Here is a 21,629-nt window from a genome sequence, read left to right as displayed (position 1 = left end):
TTTCCACCATCGACCCCTTGATATAAACGGGACTGTGGGACCACATCCTACCCCTTCCGAAGTACTCCACAATCAGTTCCTTGGTTTTGCTGGTGTTGAGAGCCAGGTTATTGTGCTGGCACCATTTGATCACTCGGTCGATCATACTTCTATAGTCTGACTCGTCCCCATCAGTGATAAGTCCCACAAGGTCCCGACCACGGGGGAAAATGGAGGAGGTCTGGCCAAGTTCTGTGCCTTCCACCACAGTGATGAATGCTGTGGTGGATGTTTGTGTTATATTTTTTATTGTGGTTGTGTGTTATTTATTATTGTACCGCTGCTGACAACCCAAATTCCACCGACCCTGGTTGTGGGGCAATAAATTCTATCAAATTCTATCTATCAACAGTGGTGTCGTCAGCGAACTTGATGATGGAGTTCGCACTATGACCGGCTACGCAGTCAAGAGTATAGAGCGAGTACAGCAGGGGGTTGAGCACGCAGCCTTGAGGTGCTCCCGTGCTGATTGTTATCGAGGATGACACATTTCCACAAATACGGACATTTTGTGTCCAAATTGGTTTCTTTACTCTCAATATCAAGATTTGGCTTATTTTCTAATATAAATTATTGGATTAGTAAATTTTAAATAAAATATTAAATTAAAATAAAATATTGAACATATTTTAATCTTCAAGTACAATATAGAGATTGAGCTTAAGGAAAACTTGCCTCTTTGTCAGTTTTGAGAATGCTTTCGTTGCTGCTTACAGACGAACTGTTGAGCCCCTGTCCCAGCGGACGCACGACAGCATGAGCCACATCTTTGCCAACGTTGTTGGGGTAGCTATGCAGAACACTCATGTGACCTCGGTCACTCTGAATGACGAGCTGCAGTGATCGCCATTCTGAATACATGGTGCTCCAGTACCATAAAACCAACTCACTTCAACATCTGTCTGAAAGAAATGAGAATCCACACAATCAAACCACGACTTCAGGTTTTAAAGAAACATTTGAAACGCCACAATTTCATTCCAGCTCCAACACCGGATTAATAGTTATAACATGGAAGAAGGCCATTCGGTCCGTCAAGTCTATACCAGCTCAATACAAGGGCATTCTAGCTAGTCTTGCACTACTGCAATCTCCCCATAACTCTGTAAATTCTGTCCTTTTGGATACATATGCAATTTTAATATGAGGCTGCAGCATCTGCCTCCACTGCCATTCTGAAAGGGACCCTACTCTTTGTTTCCTGTCTGCCAACCAATTTACTATCTATGTCAGCACTCTACCCCCAATAACATGTGCCCTAACTTTACCCACTAATCTCCTATGTGGGGCCTTATCAAATGCTTTCTGAAGTCCAGGTACACTACATCCACTGGCTCTCCCATGTCCATTTTCCCAGTTACATCCTCAAAAAAGTTACATCCTCCAGAAGATTAGTCAAGCATGATTTTCCCTTCGTAAATCCATGCTGACTCGGACCGATCCTGTTACTGCTATCTAAATGTGCTGCTGTTTCATCTTTTATAATTGACTCCAGCATCTTCACCACCACCGATGTCAGGCTAACTGGTCCATAATTCCCTGCTTTCTCTCTCCCGCCTTTCTTAAAAAGTGGGATAACATTAGCTACCCTCCAATCCACAGGAACTGATCCCGAGTCTATAGAACATTGGAAAATTATCACCAATGCATCCACGATTTCTAGAGCCACTTCCTCAAGTACCCTGGGATGCAGATCATCAGGCCCTGGGGATTATCAGCCTTCAGTCCCATCAGTCTATCCAACACCATTTCCTACCTAAAGAAGCTTTTACTATCCTCCTTTATATTCTTGGTTAGCTTATCTTCATACCTCATTTTTTCTCCCAATATTGTCTTTTTAGTTATCTTCTGTTGCTCTAAAACATTACCCAATCCTCTTGCCTCCCGCTCATCTTTGTTACGTTGTACTTCTCTTTTATTTTTATACTGTTCTGACGTCCCTTGTCAGCCACGGTCGCCCCTTACTCCCTTTGGAATCTTTCTTCCTCCTAGGAATGAACTGATCCTGCACCTTCTATATTATTCCTAGAAATACCTGCCATTGTTGTTCCACTGTCATCCCTGCTAGGGTATCTTTCCAGTCAACTTTGGGCAGCTCCTCCCTCATGGCCCCATTATTCAACTGTAACACTGACACCTCCGATCTACCCTTCTCCCTCTCCAATTGTACATTAAACATGACCATATGATGGTCACTACCTCCTAATGGCTCCTTGACCTCAAGTTTGTTTATCAAATCCGGTTCATTACATAACACTAAATCCAGAATTGCCTTCTCCCTGGTAGGCTCCAATACAAGCTGCTCTAAGAATCCATCACGAAGACACTCTACAAAGTCCCTTTCTTGGGGTCCATTACCAACTTGATTTTCCCAGTCTACCTGCATGTTGAAATCTCCCATAACAACCACAGCATTACCTTTGCTACCTGCCAATTTTAACTCCTGATTCAACTTGCACCCTATGTCCAGGCTACTGTTTGGGGGCTTGTAGATAAGTCCCATCAGGTATTTTTACCCTTACAATTCCTTCGTTCTATCCATACTGCAGGGCTCTCACTTAACCTTTTCCCCCTGTTGCCAGCCGGGCAACCTAAGCAGCTTTTTAGGTTGCCAAATGACAGTTTAAATGGTCATTTAAGACGGCTTGCATGACACGTGCGATAATGTGCTCGGACAAATATCGTAGTTACCAAACGGAATTATGCTCAATGAAACATTCACATATTATTTCTGCTTCAAATAAAGTCACAAACTAAACATATTCATCAATCAAGACATGATATATACCACAATGACATGCAGCAAAACTATAATACAGTATCTCAACTCTTTTTACACATTGCAATTAATGCAATTTCTATTATTTCTTTCCACTTTCAAACAAAAGTGTGGTTGGATTATTCAGCGTATTATCAATAAATCCTGGACCTTTATAACATATATGCTTAACCATGCACACTACAGATTGATGCAAGCATGTTTTCTGTGAAGGTCTGAAAATTATCATAACATGGCCATAGCATGGATCGTTATTGCTATTGGTACAGAAACACTCTCGCCTCCCACATAATTTATCCACAACAAAATATACTGGTTGCAAAGGAATTTCTAAAGGCATTTTATGATAATAGCTGTTAAAACAGACTATACCCATCTAACCGGTTAAACATTACACTGACTAGAGATTGCCAAAGGACATAACTGCAGCAAATGATCTTTTGGTAATATGTTTAAAGGTGTCAAAACGCCACATTACTGGACATTCAGATTAGATGTATGTGTTGTGAACAGCAATGAAGATACCCAGTTTGTTCGCACCAGATTTAAAAAAAAATTATTGATAAACGCTGTTTCCATCATTCCCACTTCAGAATTAACGTTAAAATATCAACCGAAATATCTCCTGACCAAATGTGTGATGTATATAACCGACTGTAGAAGTAAAACCTGGATAAATCCAACGTGTAGTTGTGAATGCTGCTCATTAAATAACTACAGTACTGATACTCCACATTAAGAGCATTGATTTGCTGTTAAAATGAATTCTGTAATAACGTGTCAACGGTAGCAGTGACAATCGAACACTGCGGTTTTAATGTTTCACGTGTTCACAATTTAAGTAATCCTTCTTCATGGATTAGAACGAATAATAACATTGGGAATTAAAACACATTTCATTGCATTCCATTATCAAACATAGTCAATGTTTGCTCTGAAGACATTTACAGCACAATAGGGTAAGGAGGGGGGTGGTGTGGTGTGAATCAGTGCTGGATGGATAGATGGTGGGGGGGGTTGAGAACGCAATCGGTGCGGAATGGATGGATTGAGGCAGGGGAATTAGTGCGTGTTGGGTGGAGTAGGTAAAATTGTGAGGGGAGAGTGCGGGGAATGTCAGTGGGGTTGAATGGGGATATCTGTGCAGGATGGATGGGGGGGTATCTGTGCAGGATGGATGGGAAGGGAGATCAGTACAGGATGAATTGGGCGACCAATGTAGGATTGATGGGGAGTGGCAGGAGAATCAATGCGAGGTGGATAGGGAGATCAGTGCAGGATGAATGGGGGGCATCAGTGCAGGATGAATGGGGGATATCAGTGCAGGATGAATGGTGGGTTCAGTAAAAGATGAATGGGGGGGGGATCAGTAAAAGATGAATGGGGAGATCACTACAGGATGGATGTTCGGTGCAGGATAAATGGAGGGGTGGTCAGTACGGGATGAATGGGGGGTTCAGTACCGGATAGATGGGGGGAGCAGTGCAGAATGAATGGGAAGGGAGGTCAGTACGGGATGAATTGGGGGACCAGTGTAGGATGGATGGAGGGTGGCAGGAGAATCAATGCGAGGTGGATAGGGAGATCAGTGCAGGATGAATAGATTGGGGGGGAGCACAGGGGATGTCAGTGAAAACTGAATAGAGGCGGGAATGGGGATTAGTGTGGGATTGAGACGAGGGGTCCCAGGATACGGGGGGAGGGGGAGGGGGAGGGGGAGGAAGGAAGGTCAGCGCTCCTCGGACAACACCGGCATCATCGCCTCGCTGCCTTGGCCGTCCCTGTCCACCACCAAGTGCCGCCTCCAAAGTGCCGCCCTGGCCCTCTTGCAGCCATGTCTCCGTAATTCCCACATCATACTTGCCAATTTCTAACTGAGCCTCAAGCTAGTCTATACTTTATTTCTTATACTTCGCGCATTCATATGCAACACTTTGACCTCCGTATTCAAGTTCAAGTGAATTTATTGTCATGTGTCCCTGTATAGGACAATGAAATTCTTGCTTTGCTTCAGCACACAGAACATAGTAGGCATTTACTACAAAACAGATAAGTGTCCATATACCATAATATAAATATATACACACATGAATAAATAAACTGATAAAATGCAAATAACAGATAATGGGTTATTAATAATCAGAGTTTTGGCCGAGCCAGGTTTAATAGCCTGATGGCTGTGGAGAAGTAGCTATTCCTGAACCTGGTTGTTGTAGTCTTTAGGCTCCTGTACCTTCTACCTGAAGGTAGCAGGGAGATGAGTGCGTGGCCAGGATGGTGTGGGTCTTTGATGATTCTGCCAGCCTTTTTGAGGCAGCGGCTGCGATAAATCCCCTCGATGGAAGAGCCGATGATGGACTGGGCAGTATTTTTTGTAGTCTTTTCCTCTTCAGGGCGCTCAAATTGCCAAACCAAGCCACGATGCAACCGGTCAGCATGCTCTCTACTGTGCACCTGTAGAAGTTAGAGCGAGCCCTCCTTGACAAACCGACTCTCTGTAATCTTCTCAGGAAGTAGAGGTGCTGATGAGCTTTCTTGATAATTGCATTAGTGTTCCCGGACCAGGAAAGATCTTCAGAGATGTGCACGTTCAGGAATTTGAAGCTCTTGACCCTTTCAACCATCTATATAAATGGGGCTGTAGGTCCCCCTTCTACTACTTCCAAAGTCCACAATCAGTTCCTTGGTTTCACGTCCCCCTTCGCACCGATCGCAATTGGCCCTGACCTTACTCTTTTATCCCTTCTCGAACTTTCCTTCCCATTAATTTGAGAATATTTTGTAATTTTTCCTGTACTCGCTTCCCCTTCAACTCCATCTTTATATACTCCCAATTTGTCAATCCCTCCCCCCCACTATTTAGTTTAAACCCACACGTGTAGCCCTAGCAAACCTGCCTGCCAGAATGTCGGTCCCCCTCCAGTTAAGGTGTAACCCGCCATTTTTGTACAGGTAGACAGAAAGTGCTGGAGAAACTCAGCGGGTGCAGCAGCATCAATGGAGCTTCAGACGGCGGAAGGAAATAGGCAACGCTCCATAGATGCTTCTGCACCCGCAGCAGTTCCTTCTTAAACCTTTTGTACAGGTCACCCCTATCCCAGAAGAGATCCCAGTGTAACCCATCCTATGTACGTATCCATGTCCGGACTTCATCTGGAGACATTTTCTGGACTGGATGCAGCATAGCTTGAACAGCTTCCGATATAGCTTGCAAATTTGCTCCACTCCAGCAGGAAGCGACTGGATGTGAGCAGCAGCAAGAAAGATTGACAAAAGTCTTTGGCTGGTTACGAGCTTTGCTTGACATCAGTCCACAATGAAATTGTGCATGTTGTGGACCTATTGGCTAAGATCTCAGTGGGCATACCATCATGAAGTAGATGCAAGATGGTGTAATATCTGAGGCCAGTCAAGGAAGGCTCTATACAGTCAGAGACTTTTACAAGATCAATAAAGACTATGTGTACTGGTTTCTACTCTCTGTAATTTCCTTTGCGTTGTTGTATAAAATGAAATCAGCTTAACGTGGTATCATATTCAGTACTAACACTGTGGATTAAAATGGCTAGTTCCTGTGCTGTACTGGTCCATGTTCTATATCCATTGTGTCTCTGGATGGACTGAATTTATACCTAGATCTGGGAAGCAACAGTTTGGCGACTGGGAGGAGGCAATTAAGAAGGGCATGGATTATGACTTTGTGTTTCAGAAACAGGGAGACCTCTTTATAGTTACTACAAATTAATTATGTTATATCGAGGCTGTGTTTGAAGTTTATCCTACCTTAGCTTCGAAGAGTCTAGAGGCAGATGCATCAGGTCATTGGAAATCTATTATAACCAGTCAACCAATTATACAATTCTTATATATTATCCGATGTTGTATAGGGATATGGGACTGTAATGGCTTTACTGTACTCATTCTGACACAAATTTACTGAAGAAATAATAGAAACATAGAAAATAGGTGCAGGAATAGGCCATTCGGCCCTTCGAGCCTGCACCGCCATTCAATATGATCATGGCTGATCATCCAACTCAGTATCCTGTACCTGCCTTCTCTCCATACCACCTGATCCTTTTAGCCACAAGGGCCACATCTAACTCCCTCGTAAATATATCCAATGAACTGGCCTCAACTACCTTCTGTGGCAGAGAATTCCAGAGATTCACCACTCTCTGTGTGAAAAATGTTTTCCTCATCTCGGTCCTAAAAGATTTCCCCCTTATCCTTAAACTGTGACCCCTTGTTCTGGACTTCCCCAACATCGGGAACAATCGTCCTGCATCGAGCCTGTCCAACCCCTTAAGAATTTTGTAAGTTTCTATAAGATCCCCCCTCAAACTTCTAAATTCTAGCGAGTACAAGCCGAGTCTATCCAGTCTTTCTTCATATGAAAGTCCTGACATCCCAGGAATCAGTCTGGTGAACCTTCTCTGTACTCCCTCTATGGCAAGAATGTCTTTCCGTAGATTAGGAGACCAAAACTGTACGCAATACTCCAGGTGTGATCTCACCAAGACCCTGTACAACTGCAGTAGAACCTCCCTGCTCCTATACTATACTAAATAATACCATAGTAAGACCACAAAATGAACAGTTTTACCATTGTTATTTAGGGACCAATTTAGAAATATTTAACGCATCTCGACCATGAAATAAAACAAATTAGTTCACAATTTTATGTGCTAGGTTATATATTTGATGTGCTTAAAATTACCACTTGCTGTTATTCTACTGTTAATTCACAGACTGCAAAATTAAATCCACTAAATCCACTAGGTTAGAATGCAAATTCTATTTTTAAATATATCATCAGTAATAGTGACAGGATGATATGGGACTGTAGCTGTAGATTACATTTATTTATCAATGTTTAAAGAAAAGTAGTCCTTATCTGGACAGGTGTAAATGCGAGTGTGGCATTATGAGATCGAGCAGCAAATGTGAGTGTGACATTTTCTGTGGCAATATGCAATTGAGCAGAAAAGGGGGAAACATTTTGGAGTTTAAGTTAACTAAAATGACATCATGGGTAGATGGTATACTAGATTCCTTAGGTAAAAACGTTTAGAACGGAGTCACAGGGGGAGAAATATTTATCTTTTGGATTCGACAATCCAGAGTGCCATGAGCGCTCAGCTGTTGCACCGATACCAGGCTTATGTGGATAGAAATATAGGCTACAAAAAGCATTGAGATTACGGGGATATGGAGAAATTAAGCAAATATTTGGTCACAATCTCTTAAATTCTCAAAATTTTAAGAATCTCAAAGGGGCTGTGGTTGAATCTCATCTATCCTCCGCGATGACCTGGTGTTATTTAAGCCAATCAGCAATGACCATATCCCAACAATTAATAAAGAAATTACATTTCTTCCTCGACATCAATACTTCATTTACAATTCATTCAACTCAAATGTACTCCCTCCAACAAAATTAGGACGTTCAAAATCCATAACTGCACAATCCTTGTTTTGCTAGTTCCTCACTAGAGCAGCACGGTGGCGCAGCGGTAGAGTTGCTGTCTTCCAGCGTTTGCAGCACCGGAGACCCGGGTTCGATGCCGAATACGGGTGCTGTCTGTACGGAGTTTGTACGTTCTCCCCGTGATCTGCGTGGGATTTCTCTCAGATAGACAATAGGTGCAGGAGTAGGCCATTCGGCCCTTCGAGCCGGCACCACCATTCATAGTGATCATGGCTGATCATCCACAATCAGTAGCCCGTTCCTGCCTTCTCCCCATATCCCCCGACTCTGTTATCTTTAAGAGCTCTATCCAACTCTCTCTTGTAAGCATCCAAATAATTGGCATCCACTCCCTTCTGAGGCATAGAATTCCACAGATTCACAGCTCTGTGTGAAAACGTTTTTCCTCATTTCCGTTCTAAATGGCTTACCCCTTATTCTTAAACTGTGGTTTAAGATGTTGGAGGAGTCCAAAACATGGTTCTGGACTCTCCCAACATCGGGAACATGTTTCCTGCCTCTAGCATGTCCAAACCTTTAATCTTACCATATTTCCTGGTGTCGAAGACGCTATTTTATACCCTAAAATAAGGCCTGAAATGTTACCTGTCTTGGAGGCCGAAGGTTAGGTTGTTCATAGGCCTATAGCTGTAGCAAGTAAGAATTTCATTGTTCCATTGCCAGTATAGTATGACAATTAAACAATACATAATGCAAATTGCCGTCACCACGGCAAACATTTGTTTTATTTTCAAAATGTAGTAACTCAAAATGGGGGTGCGTCTTCGACGCTGGGAAATACGGTATACGTTTCAATAAGATCCCCTCTCATCCTAAATTCCAGAGTATACAAGCCCAGCCACTCCATTCTATCAACATATGACAGTCCCGCCATACCGGGAATTAACCTTGTGAACCTACGCTGTACTCCCTCAATAGCACGAATGCCCTTCCTCAAATTTGGAGACAAAAACTGCACACAATACCCCAGGTGTGGTCTCACTAGGGCCCTGTACAACTGCAGAATTACCTCTTTCCCCCTATATTCAACTCCTCTTGTTATGAATGCCATTCAATTTCTTCACTGCCTGCTGTACCTGCATGCTTACTTTCAGTAACTGATGCACAAGGATCCCCAGATCCCGTTGTACTTCCCCTTTGCCCAACTTCAGATTCAGATCATAATCTACTTTCCTGTTTTTGCCAGCAAAGTGAATAACCTCACATTTATCCACATTAAACTGCATCTGCCATGCATGTGCCCACTCACCTAACCTGTCCAAGTCACCCTACATCCATATAGCATCCTCCTCACAGTTCACCCTGCCACCCAGCTTTGTGTGATCTGCAAATTTGCTAATGTTATTTTAAACCCTTCATCTAAATCATTAATCTTCGGTTTCCTCCCACACTCCAAAAACGTACAGGTCTGTAGGTTAATTGGCTTGGTAAATGTAAAAATTGTCCCTAGTGTGTGTAGGATAGTGTTAATGTGCGGGGATCGCTGGTCGGCACGGATCCGGTAGGCCGAAGGACCTGTTTCTGCACTGTATCTCTAAACTAAAACTAAACTTGAATTTACATTGTGTATCGCACATCCTGTGGTGCCTCCTAGACAATAAATTACTTCTGAAGGGCCATCACAGGTTAATGGTTATGTAACACAGCAAGGCAAAATTGCTCAAGATGCACAACAAGGTCAGCAACAGACAAAATTTTACATCAAGCCATAGAGAGGTATTCCATTCAAAGGGAGGCACATTTGTTTCCAAAATTGGGTTCATTGGTAAGACGTAAAAGGTAATATCAACAGATGTTTATGTGCTTAAATAACTGTTTAGTGTGAGGTTCCAGAGATCAAAGTATATGTCCCTTTTTGGATACAGATCAGATCAGATTCAGATTCAACTTTATTATCATTGTGCAGTGTACAGTACAGAGATAACAAAATGCAGTTAGCATCTCCCTAGAAGAGCGACATAAATATGAGCAATAAATAATTCTATTTACGTGCATACAGTCATAGTATTTTTTTTCCTGGTGGGTGGTGGTGTCCGGGGGGGGGGTGATTGGCAATCACCGAGGTACAGTGTTGAACAGCCGCAGGGAAGAAGCTGTTCCTGGACCTGCTGGTCCGGCAACGGAGAGACCTGTAGCGCCTCCTGGATGGTAGGAGGGTAAACAGTCTGTGGTTGGGGTGAGAGCAGTCCTTGGCAATGCTGAATGCCCTTTACAGCCAACGCTTGCTTTGGACAGACTCAATGGAGGGGAGTGAGGAACCGGTGATGCGTTGGGCAATTTTCACCACCATCTGCAGTGCTTTCCGGTCGGAGACAGAGCAGTTGCTATACCATACTGTGATACAGTTGGTAAGGATGCTCTCGATGGTGCAGCGGTAGAAGTTCACCAGAATCTGAGGAGACAGATGGACCTTCTTTAGTCTCCTCAGGAAGAAGAGACGCTGGTGAGCCTTCTTGACCAGAGTTGAGGTATTGTGGGTCCAAGAGAGGTCATCGGAGATGTTGACTCCCAGGAACCTGAAGCTGGAAACGCGTTCCACCTGGATGGGGGCGTGCGTTCCACCTTAATGTGGATGGGGGCGTGCGTGCCGCCCCTAGACTTCCCTCTCTCTGGAGATATAAGAGACTGCAAATGCATGAAATAGAGCAACCTCCTGGTGGAGGTACTCATTAGGTCAGGTGGAATCAAAAGAATAGTCAATGAATGCATTAGTTTCTCCAGCAGCTTGTTCCCCGAACCAGATTCCAGCATCTGCAGTCAATGTGTTCCCTTTCCTTTATTATTCAAGAGCAGGAAAGGTATTTTGCAACTACTAACAAGTTAGATGAGTACTGAGTACCAGTACTGGTTACCACATTATAGGGAAGATTTAGGAAGGAACTGCAGATTTGGTTTACACTAAAGATAGACACAAAATGCTGGAGTAACTCAGCGGGACAGGCAGCATTTCTAGATAGAAGGAATGGGTGATGCTTCAGGTCGAGACCCTCTTCAGACTGCGAGTCAGGGATGAGGGAGACACAGAGATAAGGAACTGTAAGATGTGAAAATGAGACATCAAATGGGATGAGGGTCAAGGGAAATGTAGAATAGATCAACGTTAGCGAGGAGAACGTGAAAACGAAGTATACAGAGATATAATTTAATTAGGGAGAGTCAAACTGCTCAGAGAACTTGGTTGGGGGAGGGATAGAGAAAGAGATTACTTGAAGTTAGAAAAGTCAATATTCATACCGCTGCAGTGTAAGGTGGCCAAGCAAATTAGGAGATGCTGTTCGTCCAATTTGCTCTGGGCCTCACTCTGACAGTGGAGGATGCCCAGGACAGAAAGGACAGTATGGGAATGGGAAGGGCAGTTAAAGTGTTTAGCAACTGGAAGATCAGGTAGGTTTAGGTGGACTGAGCGGAGGTGTTCAGCGAAACGATTGCTGAGCCTGCGCTTGGTCTCACCATTATACGAGTCCACACCTAGCACAGCAGATACAGTAGATGAGGTTGGAGGAGGTGCAAATAAACCTCTGCCTCACCTGAAAAAACTGTTGTGGTCCTTGGACGGAGGCGAGGGAGGAGGTAAAGTGACAGGTGCTGCATCTCCTGCAGTTACAGGGGACTGTACTTGGAGAGGGGGTGGTCTCGACCCAAAACATCACCCACTCCTTCTATCTAGAGTGCTGCCTGTCCCTAGAGTGCCGACTGTGTCTTTTATAGAAAATATATAATTTCAAAGGTGCACAGAGTATTCACATGCATGTTGCCTGGAGTGGAAAGTAGCTAGGAGGAAAGATTGGATAGGATGGGCCCTTTTCTTTTGGAAAAGAGGAGGTGGAGGGGAAACCTAACTGATGTATAAGTTACGAGGGACATTGGTGGAGTAAACAGGAAGGACGTTTTACTCAGCACATGGGTCAAATACCACATGGCACAGATTTGAAGTAATTGATTCAAGGGAGGTGCTTGAAATTATGTTCTCGACCCTGAATTTAACCATCATTGCTTTTTACTTCAGTGTTAAAGACAAATGCATTTTAAATAAGAAATGTAATCATAACTAGGAATGCAACCCTTATCTCTATTTTGAGCTGGGATTCAGGGACATTATTTCAGATGGAAATGGCAAAAGGAGTACCTGCTGAGATCTCACGGAGCACGAGTTAGATAGAGTCAGGATTTATGCATGCCGGAGAAAGGATAGAGAAAAGATTTGATAGGTGTACAAGATTGTGATTGGTTCCTTTCTTCCTCCTCACCCGAGTAACCTTCCATACATCTTTTGCTCATCCGATTAACATCCCTATCCATATTGAAATCAAAGACAAGATCATAGAGTAGGCAGAAGGAAGCTGTTCCCGCCAACAGACACTGCAAGAATTGGGAGAATTAAAATTTGGGTGCATTACAATAACCTTTTTACTCAGGAACACTGTACATCAGAGTGGAAACCAAAATTAAGGGGAATAAATTGGAACTGTGCAGCAATTCTACGACATTACAAGACAGTGGGGAAAGAGCAGGTGGATGGAATTAACACTGGAGAAAAGGAATGGATGACATTTCAGGTCGAGACCCTTCAGACTGAAACGTCACCTATCCGTTCTCTCCAAAGATGCTGCCTGTCCCACTGAGTGTCTATCTTTGGTGCAAACCAGCATCTGTAGTTATTTCCCACTCAATGGTTCTACTGGAACTGGTATTAATTTACAGAATGAAATTCACCTGTGGCAATAAGAATTAATACCCGTGATCAAAAATCTGGTCAGAGAGTAAGGTTGTAAAGAGGCAACAATTCAAATATCAAGCCCTATCAAACTTCACAGGAATCAGCATTCCAATCAGATTATCATTTTGGCCAGATGACAGTGCCGTTGACAACACAATAGTACAATTTAAGAAGTGGATTAGGGTGTAGTTGAATTGAGACTGTTGAATTGTGGAATGTGACTGAACTATAGGAACTATATCAAACAATTTCTAAATTCTCGTGACACAGAGAATTCAGTAAGAGTTCATTACAGTAACAGATCAGGGCTAGGTTCACATCGATCCATGAAATTCCCAACCCCCAAATTATTTTAAAACATACAGTAGTTCATATTGTGTATATCCAATATAAAAATCAAGGCATTCGATACACAAAATTCGATACACAAAATTTTTGCAGTAAATCATGATTATTAATTTACATTCAACAAACAAAAAACAGTTTGAATAAAGAACATGCGTTTGAAAGTACAAGGTAACATGCCAATAGGAACCACAAAGTGGCTGTAAACAACATGAAGGCGGAAGGGTTGGCCCAAAACCCCTGCATCAACTCACTCCAGTCCCACCACTTGTTTGACTTTAATTTTATGTTCCCTGTCAATTACGTCCCCTCACACGTCCAGTTCCGATTACAGCCTGAGTGTAAACATTTCTTAACGAGTTGTTTAATATTTTGCTCTCGGAAAACAAGTACATCAGAATGAAAACTCAAAACATACTGTAAACCACAAAGGAAGCTTGGCAGTTGAACAATCTCATATCTACCTTTCATTTGTTGTTATATTCTTGTCTGCGCCTCAATTCCTCAGACCTGTATCGGATAAGTTAATGAAATGAGGCTTGGAGAGCGGCAACGCTTATGGAGCAGCCCTAGGCTTTACCTGTACCGCAGGCCGCGATGCAAAGGGACGGACGGCAAGGAGTGAGAGGCCGACAACTTACGATGACACTCGGAGGGAAGCGGGTGACAAGGAACATTGCACGCCATCCATCGGGACTTTATTACCTCTGCGGCTACAGAGAGCTGACATGTCCCAGGTTCAGTCCGTCCGCCCCACCGCTCTCTCCGTCCCGTTACCATAGAAGACAAGCTACCAGTCGGAAACGAGCCGGAGCCATGGCCGAGGAAAGCCGAAGTTTGCCGAGTGGCACCGGAAATAGCCGAGCGCCGTGGCCAGGACGCGACGTCATCGCAACTGGCTTCGGCGCATGGTGCGGACGCCATTTTGTTGGCAGGTGAAAGGAAAGAAGCGGGAAGCTGCAAGCCTGCTGGTGACGAGGTTGGTGGTAGGATTTTGGTTTTGATACGTCTAAACCAGTGATTCACAAAGTTTTGATACCGTGGTACCCCTTCATAAAATTTCGTAAGTATCTTGTTAAAAACAATCGTATTTCATTGTAAAAGTCGATAAAAATTGCATACATTTTTATTTTGCGCGCGCACACACACTCACCAGGCACGTGCCATCACTGCCTACCCTGACTAGAATTATGAAATGGTAATTAAGCAATAAGTAAAGGCATGGGAGAATTATGTCTATCTTAAGAGATCGATCTCTTAGGTAGGGATAATTCTCCGTGCCTTTCACCGCAGCACTTGCAACACGCGCAGGTCTGTGCAGCCCACGTGCCGTCGGCACTGCTTGAAGCCGTCAATGACAAGCGGGGCTGAAGGCAGCTAAAGTGAAACTCTGCCTTTGCAGTACTGCGCATGCGCAGCGCAAGTTTCGACTTCGGTTTTTCAAATATGGATTGTCATTATTTTAAGAGTATCTTAGGAAACAAAGAGAGAAGAATGGAGTTTGTGTAACAATAACGTGGCAAGTGCATTTCTTGGTGCTTTATGCTTTTTAATACCGTATTTCCCGGGGCGGGAGGGAGAGCTCCTTTCACGGCGTTTGGGGAGTCTGGCCCGGGGTAAAGTTGCGGGGAGGGCAGGAGCGTTGTGAAGGAGGGGATCGGGGCCAGTAACCCACTTGCGACGCTCTGGGCACAGAGCCACCGCATTGTGCGGGGGTGAAGTACCTGGGGTGGCTGCGAGTGGCCGCCGGGACCGGACAGCCCCTTCTGCCGGCCCCCGCTCACCTCTGGCAATGCCCTCCGTCTGAAAACCTCTCTCCTGCTGCTTGCCGGCCTCACTCATGTCAGCCGCTTCCCGCAAATCCTTAAATTCCGTCAGCACACTTAAGGGACCAATTGAGGTTACTGTCGGAATTTAAGGATTTGCGGGAAGCGGCTGACATGAGTGAGGCCGGCGAGCGACAGGTGAGAGGTGTTCAGACGGAGAGCACTGCCAGAGGTGAGCGGGCTGGCAGAAGGCACTGAAGCGGCAGCCGGTTCTGCTGTCGGGTCCTGGCCACCGCTCGCAGTCACCCGAGCTGCTTCCCTCCCCGGAAGTGGCGGCCAGTTCTGCCATCTGTGCCCGTAGGATTGCGGCAGTGGTGAGTGAGGTACTCATATGATCTCTGACCCCCTCCTTCTCAACACTCCTGTCCTCCCCACATATTTAACCCCTGGCACAGACTCTCCACACGCTGTGAAAGAAACTCTCCCTCCAATTGGTCCCTTGAATTAGTATTGTCATTTCAATAAGATGACAACTGATTCAACTTGTTTTGCTGTGCTCCAGTTTTTCCCATCATCTCTCCACCTGCCTTCATCCTTCATCCCCCACCCATTCAGTAATTAAAAAATGAAGGAGACGTAGAATCCTTGGACAAATTGAATTGTTACTTATTTTTATTTTTTATTTTTACGGAGAGAACAATCTGTGCATCCACTCGCTCACTCACTCACCCGCCCACTCACCCGCCCACCCACTCGCCCACCCACTCACTTACTCACCCACTCGCTCACCCACCCACTCACTCACACTCTTCACTCACAGTCTCACTCACTCACTTACTCACCCACTCACTCACCCACCCACTCACTCACTCACTCATTCACCCGCCCACCCACTGACTCACTCACCCACACCCACTCACACCTGCAATGGACCACAACTCTACTTTATACAACGCCAGATCCACACCCTATCTGGACTCTACCAAGGATCACAGGTTTGCCCGCCTCCAGACCGGTCCCTCCACTGACACTCCTCGACTCGACTGCCCGCCAACAGGCACGGAGTTCCACCACTGGATCGTGGCGCCACCTGCCTGACCACCATGAGGCCGAGATGGCCACCACAAGGAGCAGCAACAACATCCACCGCCTCTCTGACCCTCACCGTCTTCCTGGCCAAACCCAGGCCCGGACCATCGAAAATGCCACGGCTGCAGAGTCTCACCGCCTCCCTGGGGCCACTGCTGTTGTCGCCGACTCTCACCACCTCCCCGGGGCCACCGACGCTGCTGCCGCCGACCTGTATCTCTACTCCAGCCCCCCACGGGCCTCCACCAGCGACTCCGCCGACCCTTGCCTCTCAACTGGCCACCAGCGGGCCAGAGCCGCACCTCACCAGATTTGCAGAGCCATGATCACAACTGTGTAAGAAGGAACTGCAGATGCTGGTTTTATCCGACAATAGACACAAAAAGCTGGAGTAACTCAGCGGGACAGGCAGCATCTCTGGAGAGAAGGAATGGGTGATGTTTCGGGTCGAGTATGAAGAAGGGTCTCGACCCAAAACTTCATACATTCTCTCCAGAGATGCTGCCTGTCCTGCTTTTTGTGTCTATCCTCTTAATAATGGCCATAAAACTATCGAATTGTCATAAATTCTACCTGTTTGATTAATTTCCTTCAGATGAAGAAACCTAACTAGGGTCAAACTCCATTTCCACAGCATCTTGGTTTACTCTTAAAATGTGCCCATGATCACCATCGTGGATGTATAACAATGAGATGGTGTACATGTCCCAGTCAGCACCAATGTTGGTAAAGTGGAGATGGTTAAGAGCTTCAAGTTCTTAGACAAAATAATCAAATTCGGTATTCCGACTGCGCTTGCCCAGGTCATAGGTCACTCGCTATAAACATTCTCGGTAACTGTGCTGCTGCATTGTGTGCAGACTTGCTTTCGTCCATGGTCGGGATCGGGCCTGAGTCTCCTGCGCTTCCAGCGCCGTTGAGTTGCTGCTGGGCCATCCCCGTCCCCTCCCGGGTGTTCCGTCCTTGTCCGGGGGCTGCCGGAGGTGGCCGGGGTGGCCCTGGGCTGGCGGGGCACCGACTCGGGGCCTTGGCTTCCGCAGGCTTGCAGCCGGCGGGGGAGTTGATACTGGCTCCAGCTCGGTTCTGCCTGTCCCGCCGGGTTGGCCGGCATCCCTGGACTGGCGAGGCGTCGGCCAGGTGGGCCAGGGACTGCGCCTCTCGCCTTGTCCAGTGGCTGTCAATTGGCCCCCTCAGTACCAGCAGGGATGCACACAGGGTGCTGCGGTGGCTCGGTGGGTCAGGCAACATCTCTGGAGAAGGGTCTCGACCCGAAACGTCACCCATTCCTTTTCTCCGGGGATGCTGCCTGTCCCGCTGAGTTGCTGTGGCATTTTGTGTGTGTCCCCTTTGATGGCTGGTGCTCGGGGCCAGCACCGGGGGGGTTGGCTGGCGGCTGCTGGATGGGGCGGGGGGGGTGCGGCTGACAGCCACCGGCCCATCGGGGAGCGGGTTCATGGGGGTGGGGAACCGTCCAGTGGCGGTTCGGGTTCAATCCTGGCTGCAGATGAAGCGCGGGTCTGTGTGCGCGCAGCAACCTAGAATGTCTCTCCGCTGGTCCAGTCTCTTCCCCTGTCTCCCACTCGCATCTTCCCCCTCTCTCTCGCTGTTCCACCCTGCTCTCCCACTGCCTGGTACCCCCGTTCCTCAGATTAAATATATTTTTCACATAAATCATGAATAAAGATAAGAATTTATGCACAGTTTATGCAGCGAGCGCTTCGTTCGCTTTTTCTTTATAGCGAGTGACCTTTGACAAATCCCATGATTCCTTGTGTTTTTCGGAATACCGAACACGTTAATTATTACTAATAATTTGTTTTTGACCCACCAACCTACGACAAAGAAAGCACACCAACGCCTCTACTTCCTCTAAAAACCATAGCTCCAATGCCGCTTACCAAATTATACAAATGCACTATAGAAAACATCCTATCTGGATGCATCACAGCTTGGTTTGGCAACAGTTGTACCTAAGACCACGAGTTGTATATGTGGCTCAGTTCATCACAGAGTTCCTCTTCACATCACGCTGCTTCAAAAGCAGCCAACATAATCAAGGACCTCTTTCACCCCGGCCTTCTGTCTTCACTTCTCTACCGTTGGGCACAGGCACGTGCCATCAGGGTAGGCAAGGTAGGTACTGCCTACACTGACTAAAATTATGAAATGGCCATTATTAAATATAAATAGTAAAGGCATGGGAGAATTATGCCTATCTAAGAGATCGATCTCTTAGGTAGGCATAATTCTCTGCCTTTCAACCGCAGCGCTTGTAACACGGGAAGGTCTGTGTAGCCCACGTGCCGTCAGCGCTGCTTGAAGCCGTCAATTTCAAGCGGAGCTGAAGGCAGCAGAATTTCTGCCTTTGCAGCACTGCGCATGTGCAACAGCCTACTGCGCATGCGCAGCGCGAGCTCCTTGGCGGGTTTTTCAAATACGGAATGCCATTATTTTAAGAATATCTTAGGAAACAAAGAGTGAAGAATGGAGTTCATGTACCAATAACGTGGTAAGTACATTTCTTGGTGCTTTTAAATACTGTATTTACTTCCCGGGGCAGCCCCTTCTGCCGGTCCCCGCTCACCTCTGGCAGTGTTCTCCGTCTGAAAACCTCTCACCTGCCGCTCGCCGACTTCGCTCATATCAGCCGCTTCCCGCAAATCCTTAAATTCCGACAGCGCACTCAAGGGACCAATTGAGGTTACTCGCTGTCGGAATTTAAGGATTTGCGGGAAGCGGCTGATATGAGCAAAGGGGTTGTCTGGTCCTGGCGGCCACTCACAGCCACCCGAGCTAATTCATTCCCCGGCCACAATGCGGTGGCTCCGTGCCGGGAGCGTCGCAAGTGGGTTACATATGAGCGAAGCCGACGAGCGGCAGGTGAGAGGTTTTCAGACGGAGAGCACTGCCAGAGGTGAGCGGGCTGGCAGAAGGCGCTGAAGTGGCAGCCGGTTCTGCTGACCGTGCCCGGAGCACTGCGGCAGCGGTGAGTGAGTCTGACATGATCTCCGACCTTCTTCTCAACACTCCTGCCCTCCCTGCATCTTTAACCCCTGGCACAGACTCTCCACACGCTGTGAAAGGAACTCTCCCTCCAATTGGTCCCTTGAATTGAATTAGTATTGTCATTCAATAAGATGACAACTGATTCAAAGTCCCGGTGTACATCTGTTTTTCCCACCATCTCTGCACCTGTCTTCATCCTCCGTCCCCCACTCATTCAGTAATTTTAAAATGAAGGAGATTTAGAAGCCTTGGGTAATTACTTATTTTTATATTTTATGGAGAGAAACAATCTGCGCATGCGCGGTTTAAGATTTTTTTTAAAAGCCGGCTGCCTGCCTACCCTAAGTAATTACTCACGGCACGTGCCTGGTTGGGTAGAAGATACAAAACACCATCATACCATCTAAGCATTACTAAACTTGAGGGACTTGGTGTCATCACTCATCTCTGCAACTGGATGCTCAACTTCCATACCAACAGTGAGTATAGGGGACAAATCATCCTCCACGATAATCCTCAACACTGGTGCTCTGTAAGGATGCATAGTCAGTGTACACCCTTCATGCGTACTCCTTGAACACCCACGACTGCCTAGCCATGTACAGATCGAATTCAATGTTCTAATTTGCAGACGGCACCACCATTGTGGGCTGGATATCAAATAATGATGAGACGGAGTGCAGGAAGGAGATCGAGAATCTCGTGTCTTGGTGTCGAGACAACAACGATTCTCTCAATGTCAGCAAGAGAAAGGAGATAATGAGCAACTTCAGGAAGCGAAGCAGCGCACATATCCCAGTTTGCATTGATGGCGCCGAAGTAGAGATGGTTGCAAACCTCTCATTCCTGGGAGTCAATATACCAACAACTTCTCCTGGACCACTCATATTGAAAAATGACCAAGAAAGCACACCAACCCTCTACTTCATTAGAAGGCTTACGATGTTCGGCAAGTCCCCAACTCTTGCCAAATGCGTCACAGATGCGTAATTTAAAGCATTTTATCGGGATGAGAACAGCTCCATCCAAGACCACAAGAAATTGCAGCTAATTGTGGATGCAGCCCAGACCATCACACAAACCAACCTCCCGTCCATTGAATCCATTTATACCTCACGCTGCCTCGGCAAGGACAGCAGCATAATAAAGTACGAGTCACACCCTGGCCACTCCCTCTTCTCCACTCTCCCATCAGGCAAAAGGTATAGAAGTGTGAAAACGCACACTTCCAGGTTAAGGGACAGTTTCTTCCTAGCTGTTATATGGCAACTGAATCATCCTACCACAACTATAGAGCAGTCCTGAACTACTATCTACCTCATTGGTGATCCTCGGACTATCTTTGTGAAGGAAAAATACTCCAGAGATGCTGCCTGTCATGCTGAGTTTCACCAGCATTTTGTGTCTACCTCGGACTATCTTTGATCGGACTTTAATGGCTTTATCTTGCACAAAACGTTATTCCCTTATCATGCATCTACACACTGTAAAGGGCTCGATTATAATCATGTATTGTCTTTCTGCTGACTGGATAGCACACAATAAACACTTTTAACTGTACTTCGGTACACGTGACAATAAACTAAACAATGACAAAACCTTGAAAACCTGTACCGCCAGATTCAGGAACAGCTTCTTACCCCCGTTATCTTACTACTGAATGGTCATCTCACCAGAGTATAGGATGTAGTATCAAATTCCTCCAACCTACCTTATTACGGATCTTGCACTTTTTAATCAGAATCACACTTTAATCCCCAAGTATGTTTTGCAACATACGAGGCATTTCATTGGCCAGGTCAGTCATACAATTAAAAGTAACAGATCACTCAAAAACACATTTTAACATGAATATCCACCACAGTGACTCCTACACATTCCTCACTGTGATGGAAGGCGAAATAAAGTTCAAGTCCTTCCCTTAGTTCTTCCTCGGTCGTGGGCCTCGAGCCCCCGTTGACGGGACGATCTTGACTCCCGTAGCCGGCGGCGTTCGGGCCCTCCACGTCAAGGTGATCCGCTCCCGCATCGGGGGGATGTCAGCTCCCCCGCGCTGGATGATCGAACTTCGCGTTGGGGCTGGTCGAGGCTTCCGCGATGTTGGAGTTCCCGACTAGCCTCACCCGACAGCGAGCCCTTGATGTTGGTGATTCCGCGGTGGTCGAGGTGGGATTGATCCCAGGCAAGGGATCAACTCCGATGTTAAGTCGGAGCCCCGCGGTGGGGTTCATGACAGTCCGAGGAGGCTTGCAGCTCCAGCGAGGGTTGGCCGCAGAGCCCGGAAAATGTGATCCGAAAAATAATCACATCTCCGGCAAGGTAGGAACTTGAAAAAAAAATTCCCCCGATTCCCTTCCCCCACATAAAACAAACCGAAGAACATTAAAACTAAAACTT

At 46.1% G+C, this 21,629-nt stretch overlaps 1 protein-coding gene across 6 annotated transcripts in view; it reads right to left on the bottom strand.

Annotated features, from left to right (window-relative positions):
• Positions 1–14,251, bottom strand: part of ralgapb (Ral GTPase activating protein non-catalytic subunit beta) — a 131,426-nt gene extending 117,175 nt beyond the window's left edge. For 3 of the 6 annotated variants that reach the window (XM_055651956.1, XM_055651957.1, XM_055651958.1), the window contains exons 1-2: positions 13,836–14,251; positions 715–941 (exon numbers count right to left, since the gene is read on the bottom strand). In XM_055651956.1, coding sequence (XP_055507931.1) covers positions 715–900 — 186 coding nt within the window. In that variant the 5' untranslated portion in view covers positions 901–941; positions 13,836–14,251. The remainder of the gene's footprint in view (positions 1–714; positions 942–13,835) is intronic. The other 3 variants (XM_055651962.1, XM_055651959.1, XM_055651961.1) reach the window with 1 other exon arrangement.
• Between the last annotated feature and the right edge of the window lie 7,378 nt (positions 14,252–21,629).

The sequence above is a fragment of the Leucoraja erinacea genome, chromosome 21, assembly GCF_028641065.1.
Source record: "Leucoraja erinacea ecotype New England chromosome 21, Leri_hhj_1, whole genome shotgun sequence".
Taxonomy (NCBI): Eukaryota; Metazoa; Chordata; class Chondrichthyes; order Rajiformes; family Rajidae; genus Leucoraja; species Leucoraja erinaceus.
Note: the sequence above shows the minus strand (reverse complement) of the source record. Positions and strands in the feature narration are given on the sequence as shown.